Here is a 12408-nt window from a genome sequence, read left to right as displayed (position 1 = left end):
TTTAATCTGCTCTTATGATATGCGACTAGCAATTCTGTAAATTCTCTATAATTGTGAAGTAGAATCTTGGGAGTGTTACTTGTTACTTGTGTACCTCCTTAAAGACAGCGCACTCTTCAGTTTCATTCACAATTTAAATTAAAAAGAAGGCACATGATTCCTGTCCGACGACGGCGAGATGAGAGCATGTCGGTGCGCAGGAGAGAACGAGAACAGCGCGTTGCCATTTGAGGGCGTAGGCACTATGATGCACGAATATGAATTCGGGTAAATGCATACCCATTAAAATATAATATGCCCTCCTGTCAGCCGCACTAGTCTTCGAGGTGAATGTGAGAAGGGCTAGTCCTGCGCCGGCTGACGTCTGGGCGAGCGTCAGGCATTGCGTGACGTCTGTCCCAAGTGGAGGGGGCGTGTGCACGCAGTAGTAAAACCAAAATGAGCGTCGACTTTTCCGTTATTGCTAGACTGCTGCCCGGTAGCTGTGTATCGGCTTCTGAGCAGCGCTAGCGTTAGGCTGTTCTAAACCAGATCATAAGCTGTCCGGTATACTTGCTCAAGGACTGTTTCATAGTTAATCTCCGCTAGTGATATTTCGTGTCTTTTTTTACGTTATTTATTTTTTCATGCATTCGGCGTGATCGAGTCGCATGTTTGTTCGCCAATGTTAAACTGCCTCTGGATCAAGGACATTTACCGATCGCGGAAAGTAACTGAAGCGTCGTTATAGGAAACAACGACGGACTGCATCTACCTGAAACAGTGCCACGAGCAGAAGACATTTACCAAAACAGTAACAACGGGAATAGTGTTGACCTGCCGGCCTGACGAAGTTAATAGCATATCTTAAAAGAGGCGACGCGCTTTTTATTACTGTTTACATTTATCTGGTTGGGCATTCCCTCGTCGTTATGCCGAGTCTGCGACAGTCGTACACAGTTACCGTACCCGAGGACCCCCCGACGGCTGCTTTCCCCTTCATCAAGCAGGATGCGCGCAGGAAAAGTCCGCCGTTGTCGCGGTCTATGCTTGTATCTACGTTTTTAGGACTTCTCATCAACCAAGCGAAGGTGAGCCTCAACCGAACGACTTAGTGACTACAAATCTAAGAGTGAAAACTGATGGATTGTCATAGTAATGGCTGTACATTGTCTACTGGATAACAAGCGCAGTGTGCGTTTTCTCTCATCAACAGATACATGTTTACATCGAAGTCTGTTAATTTCTTTTCTCCTAGTGCATGTGTTGCTGAAATGTTGGCTACAACTCAAATCTGCAAAGTGCTTTTTGAGAGTTGCGCGTACAGAAATTGCACACAATTTTCGTGTAGCCAACTTTTCTGTCATTGAATATTTTCAGTGAAACGTTCGGTAGTAAATAAGATATTTACTGGGTAAAAGACCCGTTTGAATTGATGTATGGTTGACTTGTACTAGAGATGGTAAGATTGTGGGGAACACTGTACCATAACTTCACACTTTCGCCTCGTGCGGCTGACGCCATCTAGCGCATCCATCGGTGGTAATACAGAACATTCACAAAGTTGTTCCAGAAGTGCAAACCGTGTTCATTACATTGGCAAATGACGCACAACCTTAAAATGGACGTTCAGTATTTCTTCTCATTTCTACACCAGGTTATAAATTGAGTGACTAATGAATAATTACTGGATAGTTGTGATTTTTGTTTTGATCCTCTAAGCACCAAGGAGGGTTAGTTCTTGGTACATGCTCATTGACTATTCCGCAACGAAATCAGGTTTTACAGCAAATTTCACCTCAAGTGTTCCGTAGTATATCAGATACACCTGGCTAACATCCATATACCCATTAGAGCCAAAGGTCATTTCAGCGAGCTCGTGACCGGGATTTAATCTGCGCTACTTGGTCGCGGGGCTTTATCAAGCTTCGTTTTAGTTTGGTCTCTGACTGGAAGCTTAATATCAGTATCGGCACGGCAATCAGTCGGCTTTCCTTTGAGTGTGTAGTTATAAAAACGTTTAAAGTAACACAAAAGGTTACTGCACTTTCCCATGGGTCTGGAACAAAAAGCTTAGTGTGTTACATAATCTAGACCCCATCTGCAGGAATGTGCTTTATCAGTGTGTTGTGTGATAAGAGTCAGGTGGCAAGAATTGCTGAGGACTATTTTCTGCAGGACTTTCATGAACACTCCACCTCTCTTTATGCATCTTTATGCGAACTAAGGATTGTGCTTTGTCAATTTTGAAGCTTTTTTCCTCATGGATGACTATGTACATGTGTGTTTTTGTATGGGAGTGTGAGAATACATTACAGTATGTATTAATTATTTTAATTATACTACATAGTATTGTTTATTTATTTATTTCTTTTACTTTTTCCTCAGAAGAAAGAAAGTGTGTGTGAGTGAGAGAGAGAGAGAGAGAGAGAGAGAGAGAGAATACATTATTCTGTTATTCTTCAGTTGAGGTAAAGTGCTGGGCATAGCAGGTATACACGGTGTGATGAGCACTTCGGCAATCTTCACAGTGTGTGTGCATGTGATGGGGGGGGGGAGCGAGAGTATGTGTGTGTGTGTGTGTGTGTGTGTGTGTGTGTGTGCAGAAGAAGGAGACTGAGAGTGTGTGAAGCCTGCTAGCACCATAAACCCTCTTTTGCTTGTGCCTGAGCCTGTGGCATGTTCCAGAATCTAAGGTTAAGCACACAGTGTTCCTCCTTGCTTTCTTTCAACTCCTGCCAACCACTGCGCTTCTAGGATTCTGCCAATCAGACGTGCCACCGCTCTTACTCTTATGGCTTATACTCCCACCCACTTGCACTCACCGGCCAATGTCACAGCATAGCCAGATCTGTTTCAACGGTGGGCGTGAGAACTGGCGAGTGACCTGACAGGGGGAGGAGTGGCCCACACACACGCCCTGGGGTGACAAATGGCAAAATGCTCCCTGGCTCACCCTAATGGAGTTTGCGTATGAGAGTGAGTGTGACTTCAGTCGTGAGGCATCTGATTACTGCGTAGGTGTGAGGGCCTCGAGCCTTGCCTGTTGATTGTATGGAGTGACTCAGACGCAGGACCACACACTAGATTCACTCATTGGTAGCGGATTAACTCCTACAGGGCCGAATGGAATTTCAGTAGGAGTATATTTAACTCTGGCATCACGCCAGTTAATCTAACACGTGATTTTACTGGAGCAGGCTAGCCTGTCTGAAAGGTACAACTTCATTACAAGTTAATCGCTTTCTGTCCTGTGTAATGTTAATCTCTCTGGCTAAGAACTCACTGGCTGGTGTGTGTTCATGTATGTGCATGTGCCTGGGAGTGTGTGTGAGAACAATTGCCCACATTTGAGTCATTTGTTTCAACAGGTTACAAATGTGCTTTTGTGATCATTAGTCATTAATGGGTGGCCAGTGGCCTTCTTTCAGGATGGCCAATGTGCTGGATGAGACCCTGGCCCTGGATGGGGACGGTGTGCTGGATCTGACCCTGGCCCTGGATGGGGACGGTGTGCTTGGTCCAGTGTGCTGGATCAGACCCTGGCCTGCCACCCAAGATGCCCTGCCTCCCATCCAGTCACATCTGAACCTGACCCTGTTACTTTGCACTGACCTACAGTGCTCCATTGTTGCCAGGTGCAAGTTGTCCTAGATCTCATTGACAGGCACACATGCCGTGACTGGCATGCAGTCTGTGTCTGTCACCGACACCGCCATGATGTCATGGCGTGACAGTTGACACATGAGGGTTTATTTCTAAGAAGTAACAGTGTAGCAGTGCCATGGTTTAGGGGGAAGGGTGTGCATGCGTGCATGCGCGTGTGTGTGTGTGCGTGCATGTGTGTGTGTGTGTGTGTGTGTGTGCGTGCGTGCATGTGTATGTACGCATAAGAGTGACAAGAAAAGCTTGCCTGCTTTGTGTCTCTGTTTCGTGCTTTGCTCAAGTGACCAGTCACGGTCTTGCCCTCCCCCGAGTAAACGTTGGGAGCTTCACCACTTTGGACCGCATGTGCGGCAGGCCCTGCTTTAATAACAGCCGTGCTGTTGTTTTGTCATCACGCCCATTTGCCATGGCAGATGGAGCCCGTTTGCTTAGGTGCCATTCTGAGCAGCGGGGGTCTCTCTTCAAGTCTACCCACGTGCTGTTCAGAGAAAACCGAGCTCAGGCAAACCTTCCTCATAAATACCCATCACCATGACACCCACTGCTGCCCATGCAGTGATGCCCATACAGCACTGCTCTTTCAATATCTGCAGAATTGTCTTCACTGAACTATTTTATATCTGTATCCTTTGACTTGCACCCATTTATACGGTTTGATTTATGCAATATTATACATTATATTTACATTGAGATTTGCCTAACATCTTTGTTTTGTTTATTAACTGAGCAACACATTTTGTGTATATATTTGTCTACACATGTGAGTTCTCCCTATATAGTTCCTCAGAGTGATGCGGACACGCTGAATTTGGTACAACACCGGTTGTCCACTGCTGCCAAGGCATTTGAAAGTAGGTTGGTGTTTATCTCTTTCCTACCTACTAAACACTCTCTGTCTCTCTCTCCCTCCCAGAACTCTAAGAACACTCAGGGCCTGGTGGGTCTCAGGAACCTAGGCAACACCGTGAGTATCCACCACTCCAACGCCCTCATCATTGGTGATGTTGTTTATGCATGGCGTGGGCCACTCACAGCAGCTCACTCTTCCCACAGTGCTTCATGAACTCCATCCTTCAGTGCCTCAGCAACACACATGATCTGCGCGACTACTGCCTGCGCAACACACACCGCATTGATCTGAACAACAACTGCCGGGCTAAGGCAGCACTCATGGAGGGTAAGGCGCTCTCCTTTCCCATGGGGAGGGGGCAGGGCTGGGGGCGGGGCAGGCCGGGGAAGGGTGGGACAATCACCTTCTCCTATCAACTCGGTTTGGCATTTCATGTTTCAGAGTTCGCCAAGCTTACACAGACCCTGTGGACGACGGCAAGCAACGAAGCTGTGAGCCCCTCTGACTTCAAAACGCAGGTCCAGAAGTACGCGCCCCGCTTCATGGGCTACAAGTGAGTCCCAGCAGGTCCCCCTAATCAGATTCACTCTGCTCACCATGGCTCTGCCAAAATTAATCATTAACTGTCTAAACATTAGGTGCTCTCTCTCTCTCGCTCTCTCCATCTCTCTCCTCCAGTCAACAGGATGCCCAGGAATTCCTTCGCTTCCTCCTTGATGGACTCCATAATGAAGTTAACCGGGGCTCATTGAGGGCCAGAACACCTGTTGAGGATTTTGATCACCTTTCGTAAGCACATGCATCTCCCTACTCTGCAAGCACACTGTAAACACGCAATAAACACATCATAGACACATGACAAATATGCCACAAACATGGCACAACAAATCTGAGCGCCACACCCTGTCTGAAGCCTCACAGCAGTTTGTGTGTGTGCTTTCAGGGACGACGAGAAAGCTAAGAGAATGTGGAACAAGTACCTGGAGAGAGAAGACAGTAAAGTAGTTGGTGAGTTACCCTTCTATATTAACACGGGCTTGTGTGTGTGTTTGTGTGTGCAGGTGTATGCATGTGTGTGCCTATGCGTGTTTGTATACAGTCATGTATCTTTGTGTATGTGTGTGTGTATGTGTGAATATGTGTGTATGTACATATGTGTGTATGTGCGTACATGCAAGTGCATCTGCGTGTGCATGTGTATATGTGTTTATATGTGTATAGTTGGCTGTGAGGGTGGGTGTATTGGTGTGTGTGAGTGTAAGTAGCTCACTAAGCCTGTGTGCTTGTTTGGTCCCACAGATCTGTTTGTGGGGCAGCTGAAAAGTTCTCTGACGTGCAGCGAGTGTGGCTTTTGCTCGACCGTCTTTGATCCATTCTGGGACCTGTCTCTGCCCATCGCCAAGGTGCACACACACACACACACACACACACACACACACAAAATCCTCCAGTACTGTATGTTTTGAGGCTAAGTTGTAACTGCAGCGTTTTACCCCTGCAGAGCTCAGGAGAGGTAACTCTGAATGACTGCCTTCGGCTTTTTACTAAGGAAGATGTACTGGACGGGAATGAGAAACCAGTAGGTGCTTTAGCTTGTGTTTGTGTGCGTGCGTGTGTGTGTGCATGCACGTGTGTACAGTTCTATTACATATATGTATGTATTACACATACATGTATTCTTGTTGTAATATATTTCTCTCTCTCTCTGACCTTCTCATTTCGCAGACATGCCAAAGATGTAAAGCCAAGCGTAAATGCACGAAGAAATTCACCATCCAAAAATTCCCCAAAGTGCTTGTGCTTCGTATCCTTTCTGACATGACTCCGCTATCCAGGCCAAACCTCTTGGCCTACCAGTAGTTCCTCAACATTATAACATAAAACAGCACTGAAGACTCAGAGCTGGTTCAGTGTGTGTGTGTGTGTGTGTGTGTGTGTAAAACCAAGGTGTCGGAGCTTAGATCTGCATAAGCTTAGGGGTGTGTGTGTGTGTGTATGTTTGTGTGTAGGTGTGTGTGTGTGTGTGTGTGTGTGTGTGTGTGTGTTTATGTATGTGTGTCATTTGTTTGTATCTGCCCTTGACTCTTCCTCTGGCTCAGATCTGAAACGTTTCTCAGAGGCTCGTGTAAAGACCGCCAAACTGTCCACCTTCGTCAACTTCCCCATCAAAGAGCTGGACCTGCGCCAGTTCGCCTCAGACAACAGTGGTGAGAAGCACCTGGCCGCCTTCCAGCTCAGAGCTTCATCAGCCATAACTGCCCGGGACAGAATATGTTGTCACCGGGCTATAACAAAACCTTCATTAGGACAAGGCATTTGGTTCAGGGTGGATAATGAAGTGTTACTCTACATACTAACTCTCTCTCTCTCTCTTGCTCTTATTTCCTTCCCCTGTGTAGTGAACGCCATCTATAACCTTTACGCCGTGTCCAACCACACAGGCACCACTCTGGGCGGTCACTACACGGCATACTGTCGCAACCCTTCCTCGGGAGAATGGTACACCTACAACGATTCCCGGTAAGCGGCGCAAGAAGAAAAGTGGTGACATCTTCACCTGCACAGCAGGTGTCTTTGCAAGGAGAGTGTGTCATAGTCAAATTGCTGCTGTGTAGTGTCTCGTGTGAAAGAAGCTTCAATGTTGTAGTCCATGCTCACCCATATGCAGAAGGTCAGAAATGATCATTACACATTTTTTTTTTACATGTGTATTAGCCCTTTCTTATACAGTAGCATTCTTTATGCAGTTTTGACTTTATATTTGATGCATGCAGATCTTATACTGTATATGCTTTTGTAGGACAGACAACCATGTTAAGGAAGTGTTGCAGTTTTTGTGTGAAGTGTACATTCTTGCTCTACACCACATATTTATGTTTACCTATAGCACATATGGTTCTTATAGGGTTTCACAGACCTTTTGCATATGGGTAAGCCAGCAAGCATAAACATGCTGTATTGTAAGCACTTCTACAGCTGCAAGTCACTCACCTCCCCTCCTTCTCTCTCTCTCTCTCTCAGGGTGAGCCCCATGTCATCCAGCCAGGTGCGGAGCAGTGATGCCTACGTGCTGTTCTACGAGCTCACCAACTGCTCGCGCATGTGAATGGGCCCTGCCTCGACCTGCGCAAGGACACTGACACTTGGGACTCGACTACAGCCGCTGGCTGCTATAGGACACTAGAGCCCTGAGGGCTGTCGCCAGGTCCTGGGCCTGTGGATGTCTGCTCACAGGCCACGTCCTGGGACTAAGTTTCAGTGGAGGCCTATGCTCTGAGCCCCATACTGCGATTGTTTCAAACGCAAGGTCCTGGAGAAATGGCCCAACACAGTCGGATTAAGGCTTAGGCTTGCTAATTTCTTAGAAGCCTGGGACTTGATTTTGAGACACAGCCCAGAGTGAGCTTCCATATAAGGGCTTCCCCATCCTATATTCTGCCAGAGGGAGATTGCTGCTGTTCAAGAGATGGGGATAGACAGAAAGACAAACTGGAACACTACCTCTCATAACTGAGTGGGACTGTGCGAGTGTACGTGTGGGTGCTGCTTGTTTGCACGTGAGCGTGCAGACAGATTTAGAAAATCTCTATGCACTATTGACCTGGAGCTCTCCTCTGTAGGCAGTCACCATGACAACACTTGCATTAATTTATTATTATTCATAGGGTTTTATGTTTTACATGTGGGTTGTGAATAGGAGTCATAGTGTGATCTCAAAACCACCATGACCAAGAAAATATTCTACAGTCACCCATGGTGGAGAGTTGACACTAAATGCAGCTTTGCAGGCACTAAGAACTGACAGACTCATCTGTTTTTTTCCACTGGATTTTTTTTTTTACCACAGCATTCAGCTTAATTTGGAAAAGAGCTTTCACAGCACAATAACCCACCTGGTGTGTGTGTGTGTATGTATGTATGTGTGTGTGTGTGTGTGTGTGTAAGACAGACAGTGTATTTTTATTATTTATGAAGCACGAATAACGAATGTATGAACCCAAGGCAGCCAGGTCTGTTTCTATGGAGAGCTTTCAGAGGAGTGCATGGAAAGTCATGTGATTCATACCAGAGAATCGTGACACTCATACAGGCGTATAATCCCCTTCATGGGGATCTGCATAAGTACTTTTTGACTTTGTAAAAAGTCAGAGAGTTACATGTAAATAAATGAACTAACAAACTACACCAGCTTGTTGGCATCTCTCTCCATTTTTTATTGCTTTTATTTTCCCAGTTTGTATACAGATCCTAATTCTGATCGTTGTGTAGTATAGGACTAATAGCTACCACAAGAGGGAGCTATTGCATCCTCAGGGACTTAGATAAGGGGCAACACACTAGGTGTTTATCCCGAGGCATCACTTTTAGATATACCTTTTCTAGAGCTATAGATTACAAAAACATTTTCAGTTTTGTGTACTCTGATGTTAGCCGATTACTAGTTTGGTATACAAATGCTGCACGTTTCCAATGACTTCCTTCATAAAAACCTTTCTGAAAACAGGGCAGGTGATATTTAGGTGTTTTTAGGTATTGTGTATGCACAAGTAAAAGAAACAGTGTATTTAGTGCAAGTGCACAAGTGTATTATTTATTTATAAAGGTACATGTTAAGCATCCAGCTAACACCACCTCTTTGATAAAACCAGATCAGTCATGGAAGTGGCCAATAAAGGTTAACAGTTAAACAGGTTAACAGGAGTACTGACTTCGGAGTACAAGTAGTGCCAGTAGCATTATTGAATTACAACCAAAGGCCTTATGCCTATAGAACGAGGGGGTTCCCCTTGATTTTTTTAAATTTTTTTTTTAAATATTTTAAGCTTGATTTTGTTTATGGTATTGATTATTCATTCATTTGTATCACATGATTGCATTGCAAATACAGCATAGTTTATGTAGATGTCATTTCCTAAATGTTTTAAAAGTTGAAAGAGGAATTTCCCCCAGTGTAATGACAAATTATGAATAATATCTTCATTGGGGCATTATTTCTAATTGTCTCAACCACTGAAAATAAAAGATTGCAATATTATGATCCCTCTAAGGGGCAGCCCCCTCTATTTGAGCTCCATGGTCACTGGTGATGTAAGCTTGCATACTCCCTTCACTCCATTGGTGGACATACCAGGATGAGGTTAAATGTTAGCAAGATAAAAATTACACAACAGTGAAATTAAGATAAATCACCCATAATGAGATAATAGCTGAGGTATAAGGAGGATAAAGTCCTTTGAGGTATCCGGTTATACAGAATTAATGGACTTGGCAGAGGATCTCCACACCACTGTCATGTCGAGCAGTTCTTTGTCTCCACCTTGTTGTTACATTTTTCCACTCCATTCCCTCGCTATGGTGTAGTCTTCTAGTCAAGCCTATGAATAACCATTGTATGCTGTTTGCTTATGTCTCTTTATGGCCCATTAGATTTATAAATTCCTTTCACGTTGGTTTTCCAGCTAGGCTAAGCCCAATAAAGTATAGCGGTGGGCTGTATTGGAGAGCTGGGTGAATGGCAGCCATGACCTTGGTATTGCTAGCACCCTGCTCTACCTGCTCTGCCATGTCAGCTACAGGAGCCTGCACACTTATCTGGATGCAGGAATAGAGAATCCCAAATGTGACCCCAGAGGGAGCAAGAATTAAGGAGAGAATCTGTGCAAACGTGGCAGTGCTCACTTATGTCGTCCCAGAGCTTTGTGCTTAGAGGCAGGAAACCAGCTTTAGGGCTATGCGCATAAGCATCTGTGCATGCATGTATGTGAGTACGCTTAGTGACTGCAGATTATGTTACCAGGCGAGGACAGATGATCTGTTCGTGAGGAGAGGATGGAGAGAGCTGGCCTCCACTGGGCCAACTGCCTGGAGCAGCAGTAACCCAAACCTCCATGCAGCTCCAATTCTCCCTGTCTGCAGAGCTGCTCCATTGCTCTTCTTCCCACCAGCGGTATTGACCTCAATCTCCACCAGCCACACAGTAGCCAGTGTTGTATGGCACAGTATTCAAGGTGATGCTCACTCATATTACCCTGGTCTTTTGCATTAAATAGGTTAAAGATTCTATTCATAAAGAATATTTAAGAATGTGGTGGTAACTGGGGATTAATGGGAGGCTGAATATATAATTCATACATTTTCTGCTCTCTTACTGTTTAGAAACCTGCTCTACAAGGATAGCGATAAATATTTGATGGACTGAGGAGAGATTTTATATCTATCTATCTATGGGTTCTATTTTTTCTTTGTCCTTACATAAGACCAAACTCATGACAGACACACGTTCTCTGTAATGTGTCCTGTTCCCACAGACTATACAATGCCAATGGTAATGCTTTCAATTAGTTTATCATTAACAACTTCTGCTTTTCTGACATCCAGTATAGGACAACCCATTTGGAATTAACCTACAGACAGCCCTCAAAAACTGGGCAAAAACAATAATATAAATAAAATAAATAGGACAATGATACAAATATTCTTCAAAAATGTTTGGACAAATTACTTACCAGATAGTGTAATGTTGAGCAGTAAGGAGGTGGACGCATTTGCTGAGAGGAGCAAGATTTAATAGGGGCAAATCCAAAATCAGGGTCATTAAGGCAGTCCAGGGTCACAGAGCAGACACAGAGAGTACTGGGAAACATTACAAAACAAACACACATGAAGGCTAACTATGGAAGCAGGCTAGGGAACACTCAGGACTAGGGAACACAAAGGCTAAGATAAACACAAAGAAACAACTCTCAAACATTAAATCAAACCATGACCAAGGCACACAACATGGTTTAAATACATGAACTCGAAACAAGGGATAGGTGTATGCAATCAAACATGTGAGGACAAAACGAAACTATGGAATGGAACTACACATGACAGGGAAAACACGGAACATGGAAAGGACTGAATGTGACAGATAGAAATAATAATAGTAGAAATCATTCCTATTAGAGAAAGAATACGGTACTCTTAACCCATGGAAAAACTTTATATCATGGGGCAAAATGATTAGCTTTCTTAAAGAATATTTCACATAAAGCCAAAGAAATTTGCATCTGTGGGGAACAATGTTTTTATTGCTCCTAGTCTCCAAAAACTCCATTGTTGTTTATGACCATTTTGCCATTTTCTAGTTCCCTGTTTTATTAAAATGAGGTTACACACATGTAAAACTCCTTGGTCATCCATCAGCATGGAGAAAACCAAAGAACTTGTGAAAATGCACAGATTAGGAAACTGTTAGAACAACAATTAGTAGTCAGGTGGCATCATCATTAAGCAAATCAGGATGAAAGGTGTAGATCATTTGAAACTTTTGCCAGGACAATGACACATAAGCATGCTGCCGCTGAGTCCCAGGAGGAGAATCAGAAGAGAGGCCGAGCAGAACCCAAAGGCTACAGCTTCAGAACTGCACTGTAAAGTTAGGGAATTTCAAAATCCACTGTCAATTGACACCTCCATGACCAGAAATGTTCTGAAAGAGTTTATAAAAGAAGCCTTTCATAAGACCAAGCCACAAAACACAGCACCTAAACTTTGCACAAATGGAATAATATGTTGTAGTCAGATGGGACAAAAACTGAACTGTTTGGTCATGCACAATCGTCATCATGACAAAAAGGGACTGCACAGAAAGACCTGCTCCTGATACACTTTCAAATATGATGCTGTGGTCTAGAAGGAGCACTGGTCCTATATACTACTGCATGTATCCTCCAGCAGCACTGTTAAGCACAGTTAAGCAAGAACAGAAAGCTATGCATCTATTTAATATATATGGAATATTTAAATGACCACTGACCCTGCTCCTATGTTGACTAACTGAAACTAGTACTTATTTTAGGGTATTGTTTACTACACTGATGTTGACTGCTCCTTTGTTGACTAACAAACTCTAGTACTCTAGTACAATA

The 12408-nt window shown here is 44.2% G+C and overlaps 1 protein-coding gene across 1 annotated transcript; it reads left to right on the top strand.

The window, feature by feature from the left end:
- The first annotated feature begins 466 nt into the window (after positions 1-466).
- Positions 467-8683, top strand: LOC113570243 (ubiquitin carboxyl-terminal hydrolase 2-like). Its single transcript, XM_026998555.2, has 12 exons — positions 467-1070; positions 4559-4609; positions 4699-4822; positions 4937-5048; positions 5174-5284; positions 5439-5503; positions 5795-5898; positions 5997-6074; positions 6221-6299; positions 6595-6702; positions 6895-7015; positions 7517-8683. The coding sequence occupies exons 1-12, from the start codon at positions 912-914 to the stop codon at positions 7599-7601; spliced, it is 1197 nt and encodes a 398-aa protein (XP_026854356.1). The 5' UTR covers positions 467-911; the 3' UTR covers positions 7602-8683.
- Positions 8684-12408: the final 3725 nt, after the last annotated feature.

This window comes from Electrophorus electricus, chromosome 6 (genome assembly GCF_013358815.1).
Source record: "Electrophorus electricus isolate fEleEle1 chromosome 6, fEleEle1.pri, whole genome shotgun sequence".
NCBI lineage: Eukaryota > Metazoa > Chordata > Actinopteri > Gymnotiformes > Gymnotidae > Electrophorus > Electrophorus electricus.
The sequence above is the reverse complement of the archived record's forward strand: the minus strand, read 5'-3'. Positions and strand labels throughout refer to the sequence as shown.

Excerpts from the sequence above, each read along its gene's own strand:
- LOC113570243 (XM_026998555.2), top strand. The coding sequence starts at position 912 with ATGCCGAGTCTGCGACAGTCGTACACAGTTACCGTACCCGAGGACCCC. Across the intron at positions 4,823-4,936 it reads TAAGGCAGCACTCATGGAGG|AGTTCGCCAAGCTTACACAG; the intron begins GTAAGGCGCTCT and ends TTCATGTTTCAG. Across the intron at positions 5,049-5,173 it reads CCCCGCTTCATGGGCTACAA|TCAACAGGATGCCCAGGAAT; the intron begins GTGAGTCCCAGC and ends TCTCTCCTCCAG.